The sequence below is a fragment of the Cryptomeria japonica genome, chromosome 6 (genome assembly GCF_030272615.1).
Source record: "Cryptomeria japonica chromosome 6, Sugi_1.0, whole genome shotgun sequence".
NCBI lineage: Eukaryota > Viridiplantae > Streptophyta > Pinopsida > Cupressales > Cupressaceae > Cryptomeria > Cryptomeria japonica.
In genome coordinates, this window is record NC_081410.1 from 661,014,726 (window position 1) to 661,037,643 (window position 22,918).

The 22,918-nt window shown below is 39.5% G+C and overlaps 1 protein-coding gene across 2 annotated transcripts in view; it reads left to right on the plus strand.

Moving 5' to 3' along the window:
• Positions 1 to 2,632: 2,632 nt before the first annotated feature.
• Positions 2,633 to 22,918, plus strand: part of LOC131070725 (U-box domain-containing protein 13) — a 46,656-nt gene continuing 26,370 nt past the window's right edge. For both annotated transcript variants that reach the window (XM_058006336.2, XM_058006335.2), the window contains exons 1-2: positions 2,633 to 3,406; positions 3,832 to 3,948. In XM_058006336.2, coding sequence (XP_057862319.1) covers positions 2,948 to 3,406; positions 3,832 to 3,948 — 576 coding nt within the window. In that variant the 5' untranslated portion in view covers positions 2,633 to 2,947. The remainder of the gene's footprint in view (positions 3,407 to 3,831; positions 3,949 to 22,918) is intronic.

The window sequence follows — 22,918 nt, forward strand, 5'->3', positions numbered from 1 at the left end:
CCTAAGTCTCATTTTAGCAACAATAACCGCATGTTGAAGAGAGATGTTAGTTGGTGTCAAATTTAAAAGAACTTTGATTTTTTCCAATTGGCATCTTAATGTTTTTCCATTCTAGGTCTTTTTCTAGTAATTCTTTTCACACAAGATCTTAAGAAAGTAGTGCAACAAATAATAGCATCATTCCACCATTGTAGCGAACTAGTTTTGGTGAGGTCTAGGGGAATCTTTCTAAATTGAGATAAGAGAAGCAAGATAGCTAGGATGGTTAAGGTGAGAAGTATTGAGCTTGAAGTGCAGGTTAGTGGGCTAGGATGAGTAAGAAGAAAGTTGATAGGTCAACAAAATTGAGATTTGATACGAAGGAGATGCAACAACATCCACTTTAATAAAGGTGTTATGTGTAGAGGGGACAATAGACAAAGAATAAACTAGTTAAAATCTATCAAGACAACCAAGTTTCCTCAAATCATAATCTCTTGAGTCAGATCAAGTAAGCCAATGATGAATATGAAAATCTCTTTTATCTACAATGGGTTTAGAAACTCCCATAGTATTCCTTGCAAGGATCTAAGCACTAAATTCTCTTTGGGAGAGTTTATGAGGACTTAACCAACTTTTGTGATTTTCCACTTCTAGCATCCTAAATTGTACTCTCCTACAATTTTGTCCTCACTTGCACCTCACTTTGGCACTTCATCTTTTGAGGCTTGATCTAAGCTCCGATTTTGCTCATACAACCTATCAAACATGCTTTTTCACTATCTTCACAGACTCCTCCCAAACTTGGAGCCCTGATTTCCAAGACCATGGCACCTAGCGCCATGGTCCTTTAAAAAAGGGCCCAATTTGGGGCCTCATAACGGTCACATAATTTTAGCGGGGACCTATATCTCATGTTGACATGTTAGAACTTCAATTTGTTTTTCGACAAGCAAGTATAAAAGGAGGTCTACCCCTCTCATTTTAAACCTACTCAATTCAACAAGGCAAAATTGAGATCCTTAATTCAAGTGAGCAAGAAATCAATCTTTCATCAAGTATTGGAGTGGAAGTGAAGTTTTCAGACATTGAAGATGACATCCATGATCTATGTTTTACAAAGACAACATACATGAAACTCTAATTTCTTTGTGAAGGTCAAACAAAACTTTATTGAGGTATATCATTAGGCTTTCAATCATTTTCAGCCTTTCTCTCAAAAGAAAAGTATTTTACTATAATCTTTCATTACATTTATCAATTCAATTTCATGGTTAATTCTAAAATCAAGGTTTGACCTAAGACAAACCCCTATTCCTAACACATTTTCCCCTTCTCCGTGTATGCAGGAACAAGTACAAAGCTATGCTAGAGAGGATCGACAAAGTTCACAATGATGAACAAGTTTTACTTTCGACAACGAAAAATTCAGAGGACCATGGCGAATTGATACTACTTGGTCCCGAAAAATCAGCCTGAACTTTTGAGAGTAGATTTCAGACAACTTTTTTTGCCCAGATCCAAGTCAGTGGCTCCATGAGACATTTGTAGCTTACTATTTCTATTAGAATACTTCAATTGTCACCTATGTTGCCATAATTTTCAACAATCAAATCAATTCAATTTTTAGGAAGGAGAAAGGCCCTACCAAAAGAGCCTAGAATCTGATAAGAATCTCAATCTTTTAAGGCTAGATCTATTAGATTCCTTCTCCTTCCAAATGTAATGGTTAATTAGGTCATTAGTGGTTTTATTATCTTGATTTAACCCTAACCCTAATCTCACACCATTACACCACCATGGTAGAATCGCCTCCCCATATCTATTCAATTGTTGGGAGGTTATTAACCATCCACTTCTATAATGTGGCTCGAGGTGAGGAATCAATGATGGAGCAAAGACCAATGAATCTTCCTCGAAACAACATTAAGCACCACACACAATATTTATTGTGATCTAATCCTAAAGAAATAATAAATTTAGCTCAGCAAGGTGAGATTTCTAGCATTGCACCCCCACTTCCCTCACTATGAAGAATGCTTTTAAACTAACCATCCTCCAATAAGGATTGAAGATCAATTTGGAGGTGGATTTCTTCAATTTTGACTTTCTACAAGAAAATTACATTTGACTCGTAAATTAGCCGAGCTTTCTTAACATGAACTTTTCTTGAGGGGATAGATAAACCCCTAACATTCTATTTCATGACCAAAAACTTCATTAAATTTAAGTAGGGAATCCATATCATGTAAATCTAAAACTTAATGTAACATCAAATTAAATCAAATCATTGAACAATATCTATAATAAAACATTATTAAATCAAAACAAAACTAAATATTTCCACCTAATATATATTTATATAATTTTATTATCATTTATTATTTTATTGCTTGATTCCACTTATCCATCAAATTAATATATAGAACATATGAAAATGGGAGACAACACAATTCATTTAAATCATTAGTACAAAGTAAAAAGTATGAATATCCTCCCAACTTTCTCATTTTGATTAAATTATCACTCGGAAGTGGAACTCACTAGGAGTGGAATCCCCAACCATCCTACCGTAATGCACCACCAATTCCATCCTCAGCGTCTAGCACTGTCTCATCGATAATAATAAAGCTTAAAAAATATATTTTCATGTGCTCCCAGTTGACTACTACTGATAACAATCACACCAGCGTGGTTGTATTCAGTGAAGTTAAAACAATGATAGTTTACCCAAAGACCACTAAACAAGCTAAAAATACAAATCCAATGTGCTTGCCATGTGATACAGCCCACCACTTGCTGTACTGCTTAGGTGAGTTTAATCCTAGTTATAAAACAATAAACCTTTTTTGTGCGATCCCTTATTTTCAGCAGGAATGGAGACTGGCAAGCATATTTTACTCATTGATCGGTCGATTGATAGCAGATAAAGGCCTGCAAGGAGGAGTTGAAACAGTTTGAAATATGAATGAATCAAGGAAAAAGAGTAGATTTTTGGAAGACAGTTGATGAGCCTGAAATGGCAGATTCTTCTTCCTCTGCAGCAGGTGCAGCATCAGCATTTACAAATCATAGCTTCAATGTGAACATGCTCCAAGACCAAGATTACCCTTCTGCGTCACCACCACCACCACCACCACCACCAACACCACTTACTCCTGCTCCTCCTCAATGCCAATCATTGATAAACTTAGTAAATGAAATAGCTCAGATTGATCATTACAGGAAAACCCAGAAGAAGGACTGCTTAACTCTAGTAAGAAGAATTAAATTACTACTGCCTCTTTTTGAGGAATTAAAAGACATGCACCATGGAATAGGATCTCTGCCTCAGGATGCTCTCCCCTGCATTTCTTCCTTGGAAAAGGCTCTGCAATCTGCTCTGACTCTACTTCAACTCTGTCATGATGGCAGCAAACTCTATCTGGTACATTCTCGTTTTCTTGTTTTTTTAGTACTTCACCTACAATGGCGTCACACATTTGATATGTTAAAACTAAGTCCAGTGATAGACTCTATTCAGCATTACATATAAGATGGATCCAATGTACTGTTTACGAAATTCAGGAAACGGGTGTCGTATATTTTTATTGGTTTATAATATGTATAGATATGTTTTCTGGTTTACAAGGGGCCTACCATTTTAGTGAAATTCAGGAAATGGGTGTCGCATATCATTGTTGTTTTATAATGGATATAGCATTTTTCATCCTACTTATAATGGGTATACCTCCTTTTGAACTTTTGCTTGGATTCTAGCTTTATGGGTAGGATTCTAGCTTATTTGTGTTGCCAAAAAATTCTCTCTGAATGATTGGATCTTGTATTATGGTGTTTTGTGGTGCAATGTAGGTTTTGGAGAGCGAAGCAATCTCAGGAAGGTTTCGGGAATTAACTGAGGAACTGAATCGAGCTCTAGATGGCTTGCCCTATGATTTACTAAAAGTTTCTGATGAAGTAAAAGAACAGGTAGGCCTTGGCACTTCGATTAGTTTTGTTGTAGAATATCGTTCAGTTTTTGTTGGATTTTACGATGGAGTAGTTGAAGGGAGATATTGTCTGTTATAAAGTGGCTCCCAATCCATTTCATTCCCGCTTTTCTCACAGATGATAAGCTTGGCTTGCAGAGTTTAGCACACACTCATTAATTTTGAGCCTAGATCCCTGTTAACTTTCTTGAGGTCAATCTTAAATTTGAAAACAGTTTTCCAACCCTATCTTCGATTGGAAATGGTTTGTCAACCTTATGTTTGATTTGAATTTAGAAGGTTTGAAGTTTGATTCTGCAGGCTTAAGCAACTAGATTTGTGGTCATGTAATTTGATTAATAGACGTGCTTGCTGAATCTGGGACAGCGTGTTTTTTAATCTAGCGTTTATTGAACACTTTGGGCTGCTGCTAGGTCAAGGCCTTTGGTGCTTGTAATAGTATTCATGTTCTGTTCAGTAGTCTTTGCCATTTGTTTGCTGGGTGGATCATTTATGTTCATGATATAGGATTGTATGATGGATGATTTTGGCGTTCAGTTGTGCTTATAGCATACAGCACAAAGTCAATGAAACCATTATGACGGTGAAATGTCCTGTGATTCTCCGCAGGTAGAAATGTAATATGATAAATTAGGATCATGTTGTTGTATATGTGGAATTTTTCCAAAGATTTTGAGTTTTTTTAATCATGAGATGACAACTTTGTTCTTTTATTATAAAAGCTGATGTCTCTTTTAAAAGGAGAATTGATTTTATGTTTACAATGATAGCCTTATTTTTCAACTGCTAATTGCAATGACATCTTGTCACTTAATGCTACTTAGTCACTATTCTCTATAATATGAATATCCCTTATTTTTGTTCATCAAAGCTGGTGTGTGATTCATAAGGAAGAACAAATTTTCAATTTACATGAAGTCTGTTTTTATAACTACTGAGATGCCTAATGACACTTACATTTTGTTACATATTTGATTTACTATTACCTAAAGTATCTCTCATTATCTTTAGTGCGATTACTATTTAGTATTATAGTAACACAAAAACTCATTAAATTTTGGTATTCAGTGAAGTGCCCATAGCCAACATGCTCTTAGAGTCTTAAATACTCAGAAAATTTGATTTATTTTTTTCTATTAAATTAAAATAAACTCCGTGCTATTTCAAATTCAATGACAATATATTTACTCCAGACACACGAGATATAAATCGGCACTTTTTCTTCTAGGTAACACAATAGACAAATCAGCACTGAATGATCTACTTTTTCCAGCAGTAGAATTAAGAAATTTCGTCTAGTTTTCCAAGTCATTTGATTCCAATGAAGAGCATATAAAATTAATTTTATACCTTCAGTCCAGTCTAAAGATGCAGTAGGAAAGTAATGTGAAATGCAGCCCATTAGGATTCCCAATCAACAATCGTTTTATGATGTATGCATAAATGAAACATGGAGTCCAAAAAAAATGGTCCAAATACAAAGCCTCAGTCAGTATAACTTGCAACACACATCTAAGAATGTAAAGTTGAATGCAGGATATAAAATAAAGTACGGTATGCAGGGCACTCCAGAGTGTTTTATGGATTTTATCATTTTCATTGCATGATTTCTGGTGTTGTCATTGTCTCAGTCTTCAAGGCCTGTCCCCAACTAGTAATTAGTTGTTAGCAATGGCCATCTCCATGCGACAGGAAAATATCCTTCGATACCATTCATATGCATTGTATTTCAAACCCTGTCATGTGATCAGGCTAGTTAGTCTTTAAAATGCAGCTGAGAAAATGTGTCAGGCCAGGATTGGAAAGCAGGACAAAATGGTTTAAATTTTTTGTTAAACAAATAAAGATTCACATTCTTATTTATGGGTAATGAAGAATAGTTTAACTTCCAAAAGCAACTAAATGAGGAAAACTATCAAAACTGGATGTGTTAATCCATAGGATTAACCCTAAAGATTAATATTTACATCCCCACCCTCAATCTAAAGGGGTTACGGTTAAAACATTGATGCCTCTGAAATTCTCAAAACTTCTCTTTTCCATGCGTTTTGGTAAGAATATCTGCTGGCTGGTCTGCAGTTGAACAATACATAAGTTGTACACTGTCATCTTTCACATGATATTGAATCAAATGAAACTTTGTGTTGATGTGTTTGGTTCAATCATGACAGACTGAATTTTTGGCCATTTTGGTTGTAGATTGATTGTCAAGTAGGAGAGGTGTTAATGAAACCTGGTGCTCTTCTAAATCTGCAAGTATTCTTGAAGCCATGACAGTTCCCTAGTTGCCTTGGAAGCTACCGTATATCCTGCTTCTGCAAAGGATAGAGCTGACACTGACTGCTTCTTAAATTTCCAAGAAATGACAACTGACCCTCGATGCATCAGGAAACTTGATGTAGATTTTTCATCTTTCAGTTCACCTGCATATTCAGAATTTGAATGCCCATGTTAGATGAATTTTGTTGCCTTGGAGTATTTGAGCCCATAGTTCCGAGTTACTTTTAGATACCAAGGAAGTCATTTTTCTGCAAACCGATGATTTTCTCTAGGTTTTTGCATGAATCTAGAGAGGACTCCAACAATAAAAGAATTGTCTGGTCATGTTGTAGCATAAATAAAACTTCCAACAAGCTGTCGGTATTTAGTTGCACCTACAAATGCTGCAGAATCATTTGATGTTAGTTCCCAAACTTTGCACCATTGGAGTACTAAATGGTTTCTAGTCAGACAATCCAAAATTTGCTTGGAAGTTCACAAATATATTGTTGTTGGGAAATGAATATATACTTGGGTTTTTGAATCATCTCAATACCCAATACATCTGATGCTTGCCAAATCTTCTTCCTCAGTTTTAACACACTTCTCATTGTTACTAGTTAGAAACAAATTATCCATATAAACAACTAGATATACAATTATGCTACCAACCTTCTTGACAAAAAGAATTACATCATCAAATTCGAAGTGTTTGAAATTCAGCTTCAAGAGGTGCTTTGTGAGTTTTTCATGGTAGGCTCATGGGGTTTGCTTTACACCATACAACAATACAATTTTATGAGCTTGTATATTTGGTGTTCTTGACCTTTGACTGCATATCCTTCTAGTTGAGACATACATTATGTTTCTTTGAGAACTTTATTCAAGAATGGAAGTTTTTACATCCATTTAATGAATTTTCCATCTATTTTATGCTAGAAGGGCGAACAAAGCAGGAAAAGTAGTTCACTTCGCAGGTTTCTTTATAATCTATGCTCTCTTGTTGAGTATATCTCTTTGCGACAAGCTGTGCTTTATGTTTGTCAAGTGAGCCATTTCCTTTGTTCTTGTTTCCAAGGATCCACTAGCAACCAATAGGTTTACAACATAGTGGAGGATTAACCAACTCCCAAATGCATAATTCAAAAGAACATAATCCTCAATTTGCATAGCCTTCCTTCACATTGCAATATTTTGGCTTCTTTAAACAAAGTTGGTTCAGAGTCTACTGTTATAGTGATTTCATCAGTAGATCTTAAGTTACTGCCTTTATTGGATTGAGTTTGTTGTCTTGTGTTGTATTAACTTCTTGTTTCTATTTTGCCAATTTCATCAAGTCTCAAATTTTTAAGAGTTTGTTGTACTTGTTTGCCCATTTTTGTGAAGATGTAGGTTGAATTATTAGTGCTTTCATTCTTGATTAGAAGCACCATCATGTTCTAACTATTGCTGTGTAGTTTCCTGAATCTCATGTTCATCCAATGAAGTTTGAAATTCTTCATTAGAGGGAATTTCTTCTTGAACATATTGAAATAAAGATTCCAAATGTGGCTCCAACAAATATCTTGTCTGTCCCTTAAAGTGAGGAATCTCACAAGGATGCTCTTTCCAAAGGACAAACTTGGCAAGTTTTTCTAGGTGTTGTAATTGGCGTTCAACACTAGACAATGTTTTTGGAAGTTTCACACAAATCTAAAATCACAAGCAATGAGAAATTTCCTATTCACCTCATCATACAACTTATATGCTTTTGAAGATTCAGAATATCCTAGAAAATTGTGTTTGTGACTTTGGTGATCAAACTTACTTCTTTTCTCCTTGGGAATCAAAGCATAACAAGTTGAGCCAAAATTTTTCGAGATGTTGCATAGATGGGGGATGACCAAACTAGACTTCATACGGAGTTGCCTAGTGAAGAGTAGATGCAGATCTATTGTGTAGATAAACTATTGTTTTTTTGCTTTTTCCAAACAGTGCAATTGTATTCCTTTGAAATATAACATTGCCCTAACCATATTCATGACAGTTCTATTCATTTTTTCAATGACCCCATTTTGTTGGGGAGTACCTCCAACAGTGAGATGATTTTGAATCCCATTTTGATAGAAATAATCCTCAAAAACTTTGGATGTAAACTTTCTAGCATTGCACCAATTTGAGATTAAGTGTCACTCTCAATCATAATGTGAAACTGTGTAAAAGTTTCAAAAGCTTCAGATTTCTTCTACAAGAAATAAATCCAAGTCATTCAACTATGATCATCAATGAAAACATAAAATTCTTACATCCTCTATTAGAAGTTTCTGGTAAGGGCCCACAGAAATCAGAGTGAATGAGCTACAACTTTCATCGTACTCACCAAGTTGAACTAGGGAAAAAATCTCTATGTGGTTTTGAGTGCACGCCTCACATTTTTCAACCATGTCCTGTGCAAAATGGGCAGCCCTACAACACCATTTTTATGCATGATCCAAATTCTGTTAAAATTAACATGCCTGAATCTTGCATGCTATAAAAGATTAGTAGAAAGATTACCTTCTTTAGTATGGTAAGTAGAACTCCTAGAAATAGCTGAACTGCCTACGAGTTTAGTAACTTGCCATCTTCTAAATTGTTAAATGCGACTTGATTATCCTACTTTTGTCTAGTGCCTGTTCATCTTCTAATAAAATGGAGTGGCCTTGTTGCTAAATCAACACCAGTGACAAGAAGTTACATAAAGTTGAGGAAGATATGACACATTATGAAGTGCAAAATCTGGAAATCTAAGTGATTTGAGCCAAATTGTTCCTTTTTCCGACAAGTTTGAGATTTGTTTTATCTGCCAAATAGACAAGAACACAAACACTTTCATGATACTCTTCAAAATAATTTTACTGAAATGTCATGTATTGTGTGGCTCCAATATCTAGCACCTAAGCATCATGCCATGAAGCATTACTTACAGTATGGTAGGTAGAATGTGATATGCAAAGCACAAATTCAGTATGACCACTACCACAATCAAATTCGTCTGCTTGTGATGCTTTATCATCATTGTGAGTTGTATCTTTTTGTTTGAAAGAATTTTCTATTGTATAGAAACGGGACTCGCCCGGACTCGCCCAAACTCGGCGAGTCCGAGTACGAGTCATGCTCAGCGAGTCCTAGGGACTCGGACTCGGACTCGTCCGAGTCTGGGGAGTAAACTCGCCAGACTCGCCGAGTTGGCGAGTTTGGCTCAAAATCGCCAAACTCAGCGAGTCCTGAGCCCCAGACTCGGCTACTGGTTGGGTTAATAAAATGACAAAAAAAAAACATTTTAAAAAGTTTTTTTTAAAGGTAATAAGTCTTTTTGGAAGAGTCAGGAGCGAAATTTGACATTTTGGTCTCTCCATCAGGATTATTTTATGGAATATAACATTATATCTTTCTTCTTTCTTATACTTTAAGTTATATTCCATATATACTGTCAGGATGTTTGAGAGTGGTTTCGAGCCTCCAGGAGTTATATTGCAAAATCTAGTTTTTGGAGGACTCTTCAGTTTTCCAGACTTAGTCAAATTTCAGGATCAGGACATTCCAGACTTAGCCAAAATTCAGGGCATTTGAAGATCAGGATGACATTCCAGACTTTATCACTCACCAACTTGACCTAGCTCGGACCTTCAAGAATGATACTCACTCACCAAGCAAGACCCAATTAGCAACAAGAGCAAAACCAGGCCCTAAGGAAGACTCTCAAAGAAACCCTAATTCAGACTTGTAATAAGTTTTTTTGGCCTCGCGGGGTGCTGCCCCTCGACCTCGCCCTGTATCGCGACAAGGAGCGCGCAAGGGGCGCTGCCCCTTGACCCCACCTTGGGGGCGCTGCCCCCAAACCCTCGTCGAAAAATATGGGGGGAAACTACGTCGATAGAAGTAGAGAAAATTTAACCTCCGAGTCTGACACTGATTGGATCGACCAAGTAGATATAGAGGTTGAGACTGTAGCCATGGCAGAGGAGGAGCGGAGAGCACGAGCACAGACAGGAGATTCAGAGGCAGATAGTGACACGGATGTTCCTGATGTTGGTGAGCATGGCATGGTGTCACGGGGAGCGGCTATGGCAGTCGAACCATCTAGGACCTACCTTAGACGCCTTCGCAAGGGGTCGGGGCCGAAGGGTGCAAGCTCCTCTGAGCCATAGACTTGTACTTGTATTTACCTTTGGTATTTGTATGAAACATTTGATGATGATCATATGATGACATGGATTTTTTATTCCATGAGTTTTGTAATATTGTATACATTTGACAATATTTATATATCTATGTTTGTTATTTTCTTCAGCTACAATTTGCGTTTATGCTTATGTGATTGATGCATACTTGTGTATGTAATCAAATGAGCTGAGTTTGATGATGTTATTGTGTCTTTAAGGTGTATTCAATAAAGGGTGTCTGAAACAAGTTTTAAATATTTAAAAATCTCTAAATTTCTTGAGTTTTTCACTATCCCGAGCCCAGCCGAGTCTGGAGCCGAGTCTGACGCCGAGTCCCGAGTCCGAGTCCGAGTCGGCCTTGCCGAGTCCGAGCCGAGTCCGAGTCCCGTTTCTTTGTAATTTTGCTTTCATGGTCGTCATTAGTACCTTTTTGACCAAATAGTTTTTAATACAAGTGTCTATCATTTTGGTTGTCATGTTGAAACTGTCCTTCGCCATTTGTATTTCCTCCTCTATTCTTCCATTGACCTCCACCTCTTCCTTGATCACTTTGACCACCTGTAGAAGAACAAAACTTTTTAGGAGTCTTGCCTTTTCGTTGGGCAAGGAAAATATTTTCACTAGTGCCATCAAATTTTCTCCCAAAAACTTTTTCATATTCTGCCAACTTTTCAACTAATTGATCAAAAGTAACAATGTTCATTGGTTCCTTGTACGTAGAGATTCTAAATATGATGAATGAGTTGGAAGGAGTGGCTATATGAAGGTTGTAAGATAGATACCAAATTTTCCACTAGCAGCATCAACATCTTGTTTTGTGGCTTGATTTTCAAAAGCCAAACTCATGACATAACCATTCTTCAATTCAAGGTTGAATAACTTCAACTGCAATTGAATGAATGTCAATTCTGAATGGGAATCATATCGATCTTGTAAATTTTGAAGGGCACCCCGAGCCAATTAACATCCTTGTATGTTTCAAAACATATCTCCATTAATAGAAATCCTTATGAAAGCCAGGGCTTTATAATTCCTACATTGTCATATTTTCCTTTCTTTAACAGCACTTGGTTTAGTAGGTTGGGTGTCTCCAACACAAATATTACACCACAATCATTGAAAATAAGAATGTTTTCAATTTTTCTATACCATTCTATCTATTTGATATTTTTGGTTAAAGTGATCATTCTAACAGTAGATTGCATTTTAAATTTTGTAATTTAAACAACTCTTCTTATACAGATTTATTTCCAAAAAAATTTATCGCTTTAATTTATGTTGAAAAAGCAAGGAAAGTAAAATTTAAAAATGCAATTATAACTGCATTCTTTGAAGCAGGAAAGACGGAGTTAAACAGCAGCAGTATTCTATACTGGAATTCTTAATGCCTCTCCTCACTTTTGTTTTTTCCAGTAAATACACGTGCATATTTGCTTCATATAATCTTTGATTTTAGTTTGTTGCTGCATGCTTATCCTTCATGCTTATGCATATGCCTTCAGAGAATGAAAGACCCATACTTGTGAACTGCAGGATGGGATTGTTGCTGTTTAGTGCAGATGATTGGCGTGAGTGAATATATTTTTGGATGCTTGTACAAATATGTCACTGCACTTTTGCATCTACAAACTCTTGAGAGTTGTTTGGAAGCTGAGCATTTGGTAGGGCAGAGAACACAAATGTCTTTTAGCAGAAATGAAAAACATTTCTACACTCTCCTCTCTTGAAAGCTAGACTATTTAGGGCCACAATGTCCCAAAATTCCTAAAGCACCTTTTTCTTTGCCTCCGTTTGCTTCAGGCAGATAATAAAATAAAATAAAATAGACATTATTTCTGGTGAACAAAGTGTTATAGCAGTAGCTGGGATTAACAGTAACATAAATTGCTAGTCATAGTCTCTTTGCATTGCTGATAATGTCTTCTGTTACTTGACAGCAATTTTTTTTTTTTTTTTTTTTTTGGGAATATCTCAAATGCTACTGTAATTGGAACTTTGGATTGCCTATGCCTCTCATCACTGTCATGCCAGGATTGAAAAGGACAGAATGGTGTAGCTTTATTGTTAAACAAATAAAGATTTGCATTCCTATTTATAGGCATCAAGAACAATTTAACTGCCAAAAGCCTCTAATAGAGGGAAAATACCAAAATTGGATGTTTTAATTCATAGGATTAACCTGTAAAGATTAATATTTACAAAATGCACAATTTGGTAATGCATGAATCTCATCAAATACCATGTTAAATTAGAAAAATGTCTTTTAATAAATATTTAAAAGCCACATAAGTTGTGGGCAATGCATCATGATCTCTATGATTGGGTGTTGTTCTTTCCAAAAGTAGTTCTATTTATAGAATAGTTACGAGAACAAGTTGCCACTCCATCTCATTTTTTCAAGTCAATTTTTACTGGAAAAGGGTGTGATGACAGAGTTAAATCAGTGCTAATTTTATAAAATTCCCTAAGACGGGTGAATAAAATAAAATGCTTACATGTGGAAATTGTTGTGAATGGTAAGTGTAAATAGATATGGTCAACATAGGAGGCTGTAAAAATAACCCTTTATTTCTCAAAGATCCATTTAGGCTATGTCAATCAATTGTTTTGCATTTTTAGAATTGTTTTGAGAAATGGTTCCCACTCTATTTCATTAATTCAGTTAGGCATTTACTTCAAAAGACAGAGACATCAGAGTTTCAGTTAACTCAATGCTAATTTGGTGAAATTTCATAAGCTTGACAAATAAGCTAGAATTTTTCATATTTGAAATCCTTGTGAGATAATTGTCGATCAGATATGGTCATTATAGGAGGTTGAAAAAAGAATGATACAAGTGTATGTACAGTTGTTGTGACCTATTATCCCACAAGGACACATTGAGGTTCTATCACTGAGTTGTTTTTGTTAGCGGCATTATTGTACACAAACATAAGACTAGTTAATTATGTGTAATTGTTTTGGTTAGTTGGCAACCGAGGGGTGGTCATTGCGGTGCGACGGTTGGTGCTCGCACCCCCTCGGTATCTTTATATATTTCCGAATGTAACTTGTAACGAGGAGAACGACGATTATGAATGGAATAACATCTGATATATTGCATCTGATATCTATGGCATTATTATTCTGCATTACGTGCTTTATCTGTGTACTTTAAGTTATTCACCCGAGAGGGTAAACATTTGGTGCCGTTGCCTAGACGTACTCGGGAATGGAAGACGCGGATGGCGCACGGACACGATGGGCCTACTCGTTGGTGAGATGAACCCAGAGGCCGACGATGCGCAAACGGAACAATCATCGTGGGATGCAGAGCGTGATGGCAACAGGCGAAGGGGAAATTGAACCCTGTAATAATCCCGACACAATGTTGAGATAAATTGTGGTCGAAAGGAAAAATAATAAAAGTTTTTTTTGTACATGGCGTGTGCTTGCTATGTACGGAAGTGATTTATGCCCAATATATTAAATAAAGATAGAAATAAAAAAGCAGAAACGGACGAGTGGGAGGCCGCGCAGAGGGCCTTGATTCTGGAGCAGCAAGTAGAACGTAGACGGAGGCTGAGGCAACTTGCCAAAGGACGACCTGCTGAAGGGTGGCCCGAGGGGGACCAAGGAGGTGTCACGGAGGGTGCAGAAGTCGACGGAAATTTCTACGCATCGCCAAAACATCGTAGGGTGCGGAGCCACGAAGAGTTTCTGGAGGAAACAAGGTTGAGGAGAGATCTAGTCGAAGAGACCCAGGATCGGTTCAGAAACTTATCCCTTACACCACAAAGTGAGGATCACCAAAGGGAGCTAGGAGTGGGCGCGGGTGACAACGAAGTGGAGGATAACTGTACACACTCGGTAGGCAAAACACCGTACCTCCAATCACCCACGCAGGACACACCTCGGCACTGGAGGGAGCGGCGCAGGGGCCCAGACACAACCACAACCACCTTCAGGAAGACGACCCCCATCGATGGGGAGTAAACAGAAACTGCCGAAGTTCAATGGCGACGGGAAGGAAGATCCCGTCCGCCATTGTCGAACGTGCGAAACCATATGGTCAGCGAACGGTGTTACCGACCAAGACGAATGGGTAACACAATTCCCAGCAACCTTGAGAGGAGTGGCCATAGACTGGTACTTAGATATGGACAAGCCCAAAGTCGGCACATGGCCCGACCTGAAGAAGGAGTTTGGGATAGAGTTCCGCCTCCTGAGAGATGACAACGAAATAGTCGCCGAGATCTATGGAACAAAGCAGAACAAGAACGAGACTGTCCGAGCCTATAGTCGGCGGCTGAAGGAACTATTGGGAAAAATGGAGAGTCAACCAGCAGATGGGTTGAAAAAGCGATGGTTCGTGGAGGGACTAAAGCATTCCCTCCGAAAGAAGATGAAAATCGTTCCACCTACATCGTTCGAAGACGCATACAATAGAGCGATGGATCTCGAGAGCGAGACCAAGACATTGAAGAAAAAGAAGAAGGATAGCTCGTCCGAGGAGGACGACTCGTCACAAGAAAGCAGCAGCGACAGCGAGGCTGGCAAACGGGTGCAAGCGTTCCAGAAAGACATGGAGCAAATGAGGAGGGAATTCAAAACAATGAGAAGCACCGGTCGGATCGAAGGGGACATATGGTGCACTGAGTGCAAAGAGGATGGGGCATACAAAGGGTACTTGCCAGAAGAAGGCATTCTGCGAGATTTGCCAAGTGATGGGACACTCCACCAAGGAGTGCCCATACAACATGAAAATCCGAAGTACACAAATGAACCAGGTGCTGTTCACGGAGCAGGCCACGACATCTGCACCAGCGAGTATGGGCCAACAAACTAACACAACGGCATCATCTGGAGGATACCGGGATAACAAATGTGACAGCGGAAGAAACAACAACAATAACAATAACAGAAACCGGATCCAGTATGACACCAAGGGCCGGCCAATGATCCAGTGTAGGGCCTGCAATCAGTGGGGACACTTCGCCCGCGATTGCACAAAGGAAGCCAACCCTTAGCACCTTTGCCGATGGTGCGGGCCAGGCGACCATGAGGATGCAAATTGCCCGAAACTTGGTGTAAACCTCCTAAACATAGAACCCACGAAAGCAGAAGTGTTGGCAATCACAAGGGCGCAGGCCAAACAGGGTGCATACCCAAATCCCCACACGGAGACAGCGAGAGTGCGGGAAGCAAGAGACGAGATCACAAAGGAAATGGCCGTACAAGGACAGAACAATCACCAGACCTCAAATCCGCCACGAACAAGGGGAGAAGAGGAAATCTTATGGCAAATATTGCAGATGGAGGTACCCGTGAGAATTCAAGACCTCCTGGAGACCCTGCCGCAGTTAAAAACGGCTATCTTAAACTCTGTACCCTCACAGGTGAAAATGAGGGAGGTCGTGAGCTCCACAGCCGACCCTGCGTTAAGGGAGGTCCTAAGCCCCACTGTCGACCCCATGTTGTCGGTAGTCAACAGTGGACGCCAATCGGCAGTGGTAGAAATGGGCATACTGGGGACTACCTTGACAGACACTATTGTGGACGGAGGGTCAGGAGTAAATGTGCTCCCAGAAGCCACATGGAAAAAACTGGGAAAGCCTACGTTGTGGCCCCCCACGTTCAACCTACTAGGGGCAGATCAACATGGGATTAAACCCCTTGGTACCCTCATGGGCCAGCAAGTGATGATTGGCACACAACCATTCGTACTGGATTTCGTAGTAATTCCCCTGAAGCAGAAAGGGTATGACGCCATTCTCGGGCGTGGGTGGCTCATTGCAGCAAAAGCAAACCATAACTGGAAGCGGAATACTCTTTCCTTGGAAAAGGTGGGGAGAAAGTACGTGATCGATCTCCGTACGCAGATAGTGAGCAAGGAGTTGGCATCCTCCTCCGACTCGGAATCGGAGGGAGACCAGTTGGGGGAGGGCAGAGACGGATGCTGCATGGAGCCTAGTGACGAAGGGGTGTTAGAACTGGAGGCATGCTCAGGGGACGACGGGGACTCCTTGAATGGCCTCTTCCATTGGCAAATGGGAGATTATGAAATATTTACACCCTCGTGCAATGTATTGAGCATCGAGGAAGAACCATATATATTTCCCCTAGAATATGGCAAGTACAAGGAAGGGGAGGCCTCGGTGAACGAGACACCGGCACACCAATTCCCGAAGGGGGAGCCCATTAAATACCAGGAAGCCAATTTAAAGGAGACAAACCTCGGGGGGATGAGTGACCCCAAGATCATCCTTGTTGGAGATGACTGGAACCCAGTGTTGAAGGCCGCAGCCTTCAAAACCTTTATTCTTCTTCTTCTTCTTATGTACGGGAAGGAGACCATGGTCCTTGTAGAATTTGTGGTTCCAGGTCTTCGAATGGCCATTGAAAATAGACTTGCCACCAACGGATCCAAATTGAAACCCTACCACGCGAAGCGCACAAGGGACCCGAAAGGCCGGAAGGACACCCGAGAGGCCGGAGGGGGACTTGAGAAGATGCAAGGGGACTCGAGAGGCCGGGCAAGCGACTTGAGAGGCATGGGACCAACGCGGGAGACTCTTGGGCAAGGAAAACAGAGAAGGATGAAGGGCGATCCCAGAGATAGGGGACCCGAGCCGACGACTCTCTAGACAATTAAATTAGGAAATTAGAATTAAATAAATAAATAAAAAAAAAAACACCGTACGACTGGAAAAAAAAAAAGAAAGAAAAAAAAAGGGAAGAAAGCCAAGGTGGAACCACCGTGCGGTGGCAACACCGGTGGTGGAACCACTGTGCGGTGGCAACACCGGCGGCGGGACCACCAGCGGTGGAACCACTGTACGGTGGCAACACCAACGGCGGGACCACCGTGTGGTGGAACCACCGATGGTGGCAACACCGTACGGTGGACCATCGTGCGGTGGAAACCACCGCTGCCGCAAGGAATAAAGGCACGGAGCGCGGACGGAGACATAAAACGCAAACATAAACGCAACATTGCACAAACAAACACAGCCGTACGGTGGAGGGGTGTTGACCACACGGGAAGGTGGTCGTAAGATTGGAGGTGCCAGTGCTGATGTTGATTGTACGGGGTTGTATGGCCGGGGTGCCATCGGGGACATTACAGTGGATTAAAAAAACAAAAACGACGACGACCAGATTGAAAAATCATTCGATGACATTTGGAGCCAGGACGCTGAAAATATTAGAGTGGAGAAGAAGGGTTTTGACATCTTAAAATATCACATAAATGATGCGCGCCATGGACTATCGTGTGGTTCTGAAGGTTGTAAATTGGTCTTGGCGGCGGGGGTGCTACCCCCGGACCCCGCGAGGGGCGCTGCCCTAGACCCCGCGGGGGCGCTGCCCCAGACCCCGTTGGGGGCACTGCCCCTAGACCCCAATTTATTTTTGAGCTATAGTACACTTGTTGGAGTTGGGCGAAGGGCATTAGAGATGTCACGGTAAGTGTTGTGGTTGTCCGTACTGTGAGAAAGAAGCCTACAGCTAAGCATTGGCAGGGAAGCCATAAGCTGTAGAGGGAGACGGATTTGGAGGTGGGGAACAAGCAGAGTTTGAGGGAAGGCATTGCAGGTTCGCGCAGTTGTATGACACTAGGGAGTTATTCAGTTCAGTTATTAGCCTTTGGGGAGTGTGATGGAGGATTTGAGGTGTCTCCTAGCCTTTGTGCCAGCGGGTTGTGGCCACCTCCAGGCAGGAATGGTACGCTTTGAGGAACTTGGAGTAGGTCTCGGCTGGACGTGAGGTTGCCTTGGTGGATGCAGAGAGGGCTCGGGAGGAGCTGACCACCAGGTTGGAGGCAGTACTAGCGTGAGACTTAGCTCAGCATACCCAGGAGTTGGATGCCAAGAGGGCAACGCCGGTGGCTATCGAGGACAAATTGGCTAGGGAGACAGTATCATTTGAGTAGCAGTTGGTGGAGGCTGAGACTGAAAAGCATGTTTTGCAGACAAGTTTGGTTTAGGCACAGGAGGATTGTGATGTCAAAGGAAGCACTAATGGTGAAATCCGCACTTGAGCATTGGATGGTAGCAGAAAAGGGTTTTCAGGCAAGGACGCAGCACGTGTATAAGTTCTGGGCTCGACTAGCGTCAGCAGATCTGTTTAATGTCATCTCTATTTTGTATTAAGTCGTTCGGAGACGACTTCTTTTCTTTTGGGGGGGATGATGTTAGCGACATTATTGTACACAAACATAAGACTAGTTAATTATGTGTAATTGTTTTGGTTAGTTTGCAACTGAGGGGTGGTTGTTGCGGTGCGACGGTTGGTGCTCGCACCCCCTCGGTATCTTTATATATTTCCGAATGTAACTTGTAACGAGGAGAATGACGATTATGAATGGAATAACATCTGATATCTATGGCATTATTATTCTGCATTACGTGCTTTATCTGTGTACTTTAAGTTATTCACCCGAGAGGGTAAACAGTTTTTAATTAATTAGCATGGCTGAATAACTATGTGAAAAAATCATAATTTTTTGGGAGACAAGTTGCATCATTATGATTGGCATAAATTTGAGTTTGGTGATTTGACACTTGATGTTATAGAGCATTCACCTTGTTACCCTCTAAGTTTGCAAATAGGAGTAACACATCCAATCATTCTCTTTCAAAGCAATTGAAGCCTTTGACGAATTTGGGGACTCTATTTTTCAATTTGGAAATTTGAAGGCACTTGAATACATGATACAAACTTTTCAGATAGAATTACCTTTTATTAATCATTTTGGTCAAAGTTTTTCCATTATGGGATCCTGTTTCAAAAAAAGGCATGTGATTTCAATTGTGGTTCATACATTCAATCTGGCAGTAGTGAGACTTCACGTTACACAATCTTCATTGATGTTATTGGCCAAATGGTCAGACACTAGCTTGGTATTCACTTCACTAATTAATCTTCATGAGTCATCAGGTGTTCCAATAGATTTATTGTCATGATATAATGGTCAATTGTGTCTAGTGAAGTCTGAGTTATTTACCCTTTAGTCATTTATGGTCCACTGAAGATCTGCTGTTGAGTGGTTTTAACAAACAAAAGATGAATGTATCACAGATTGGAATAGCTTGCAAAACAATTGTTTGGCAAGGTCTAAGCCTGTTGAAATTAATATGAACTGTCCCAAATCTCTGAGATCCAGAAGAAGTAAAGGGGTTCATGAGGGATGTTGTAGTATGCTTCAACAATCTAACTAATATGATTTCAAGATATGCTAGATCAAGTATTAACAAAATGCTTTGCTTCTTTACTACTGCACTACACCCACAAATTAGAGTCATCCTGAAAAGAAGCAAAATATTAGACATTGAGTTTGCACAACAGCAAGCAGTGGAGATAGAAGATGATATGATTCTTGCTGGAAAGATAGGGAAGAGGGTTTTGAAAGGCACATTAACTGATTTTAAAAGATTACTATTGGATCCATGAACAAAGAAAGAACACATTTTCATGCATTCCAAAGCTTTAGAAAGGAGGTAAAGACCTTGCCTTTTCCTTAAGCGTCCTTTAATTTCAGTGCATTTGTTGAGAAATCTTTGTTTGAAGAACAACACTTAAAGTCCGAATCAAAAGTCTCGCAGGTATTTAACATGTTCTCTTTGGATGGTGATGAAGAAGATGAACTTAACCATGCAAAGATGAAAATAGTGTTTCTCCTTTCCCCATCTTGCAAGAGGAACCTTCATTGTATAGCTTGACAATGAGTCAAACCACTTGTCATCCTTTTTGATTGAAGAGATTGCTGAGGTTTTTTCTCACAAACTTGAAACATCCTAGCTTGATGAAGTCCTTCCTATTTCTTTAAGGGAATACAATGCTTTAGAGAAGAATTTGAAATCTTTCTCCATGAGTTTGAACTGGACTTGCAGCAGATTGATGGATATGATGAAGAATTCCTTTTTGTTGGGACTGATCTCAATGTGGATATCACACTTACCTTTCTTATATCAATGGAATCACATGTGCTAGTCATCCAACTAGAGATTTCTTTAAATTTTCAAATATGACTAAATGAAATTTTTTTTATAATTATTTAAAGTTTTAGATGTATACAGTATATGCATGTATGCATACTAAAGATGTTTGACTTACCATAGAGGGGTTTGGAGTTTTCTACTATCTTTGTTGTTCAAAGTAGGTAAGAAAAAATCTTGATTGCTCATTGAGTGCTACATTAATTTAATATAGAATTACGACCAAGTTAAAAAACTTACTATAGAGGGGCGTTGGAGTTTTCTACTATCTCTGTTGTTCGAATCTAAGAAAAAATGTCCACTACACATTGATATATGTTTAACTTACTATAGCGGTGGGTTGGAGTTTTCTACCATCTCTCTGTTGTTCAAATGTAAGAAAAAATTCCCACTACTCGTTGAGTGCTACAAACTCTTAAATTTTGATTAAGGACCATGATTGACTTTCATAAACAATGAATAGGTGATGTGAACTTGTACGCTGTGTGAATGGAAGGTTGAGTGACTGGTTGTTTGAATATCTAAACAACTATTTCTTACATCATTTAATTGTTTTCTTTGCTCATTCATCCATGCACGTTTCTTTGGCCACTAGGGTTTTGATTGTCATCATTGTAGTAGGGGTTTTGTCGTCTGGATTGGTACAGTTGCAACATTTTGGGTGATTAGTTACTAAATATCATTTGTGACCATTCAAATGGAATCTTTGATCAGAAACTTACAAATGTTTACAAATAAATTTGATAGATCTGAATGCAACGAATGCCTGCTTTTTTTGTTTTTAAATGCACTTTTTAATGGTTCACTTGTGCAAATTGTGTTGAGATCTGAACCTGGACATGTGTGGGCTGGGTATTACCCCCGGTACTGGTGAACCTGGTAACAAAGGGAAAACAGGTTGTTTTCATTGCCTTCGGGTTGATTTATCTGCATGTTTTGAGATAATTGGTGACATATCTATCTCTTTTGTGTTCCCTCTTGATAAATCCATTCGTTGTATTGTAAAGCTCCTTTCCATAATTGGCTTATTCAATGTCTTAGGAGTGCATTTGTTAATTGTTCCCATTCCCCTCCTCCAAAATAATAAGGAAAGGCTGCTATTTCTCTTAGCTTGTGAATATTTTTGTGTAACACAATATTTTCCCTCCCCTTCTGCTTGTAAATAGACATTTAGAAGTTTCTTTAGTCTAGTTTTCATCTTTTCATGTTTTTTGAATAAAAAAGAGATTCCCTTGTTATGTTTGGCTGTTTTTAACATTGGAAAAAATACCATTTAAAACCCTAGGCGATCTTGCTTTATGGCTATGAATCCCTTTTAATTTCGTGTTGTCACTTATCAGTACTGTTGAAAGAGGACCTTCTTTGACTGTTTTGTTAAAAAAAATGGTGTTTTGATGACTAAAAAAGAGGTAAACAAATCTTAGAATCTATAGTTTGAGAGGAGGTGGCAAAGTTTGTATGGCATGGGAGCAGTTTTCTCAAGTTTTCATTGATCTTAATTGCAATTTTTTTTGAAGTATTTTAACACTATGTCATGCGAATTGTGCATTGAAGGCATTCTTAGAACTCTTGGAAGAGACACAATGGTGTTACAAAGTACAAATATGTGCATTGGAGGCAATATTGGTCACGATCCAATTTCTGTTTGAGATCGGAGGACAACCTTGTGTGTAGCAACAAGCTTATGGAACAGTGCTAATGGAAATAGGTTTTTGTCCATTCCTTGCTCATTATGTGGAAGCTTTATAGAAGAAGTAGGCCATGTGAACAACATGAAGAATGTGTTGGCCTTCATTTCTTGATATCAGATGAATGTACAAATAATTATTGAGGCCATGACAGAAAAGTATGTTTCTTCTGATCAGGCAGGGAAAAAGTGTCCACTTGATTTGCTAGAACTCTTGGAGTGCAACCAGCCTAGGGTGAGTGATGTGACGAAGCTTTCTAGTTGATATACTAGTTTACAAAATGTACAGTGAAATGTATTTATAATTAGACAATAGGTGTTGGTCATAAAATGGGCTTTGTACTACTTGTTAAGCTATGTTGGTTAAGTATGTTGGTGTCGTTGAGGGTAGTTGTCCGTTGCACGACGGTTCCCCACGGGTGGTAACCGCAACCCTCGACTGTGTCTTTATATATGCTCTTGTACTTGTTGTTGGATACACTGATGCAGAGAATGATTATTGTACTAGACATTTTGGCATTAATGAAAGCATTGCTTTGAGTTTCTGGTTACTATTCTATCCTATGGTTATCATCTGATTGTTGATATGCAATATTAATACCAGACCCCATGGGGTAAACATCTCGCGCCGTTGCCTAGACATACTCGGGAAAGGAAGGAGCGGATGGCATATGGACACGATGGGCCTACCCGTTGGTGAGATCAACCCAGAGGTTGACGACGCACAAACGGAGCTCTACGATGGAGAAGACACTGCAACGAGGGAATTCTCAATCCTGCTTTAGGCGGCCATAGAGACTTACGTCTGAAGAGAGGCCACTGAGGCTGAAGTCCCAGTAAGTG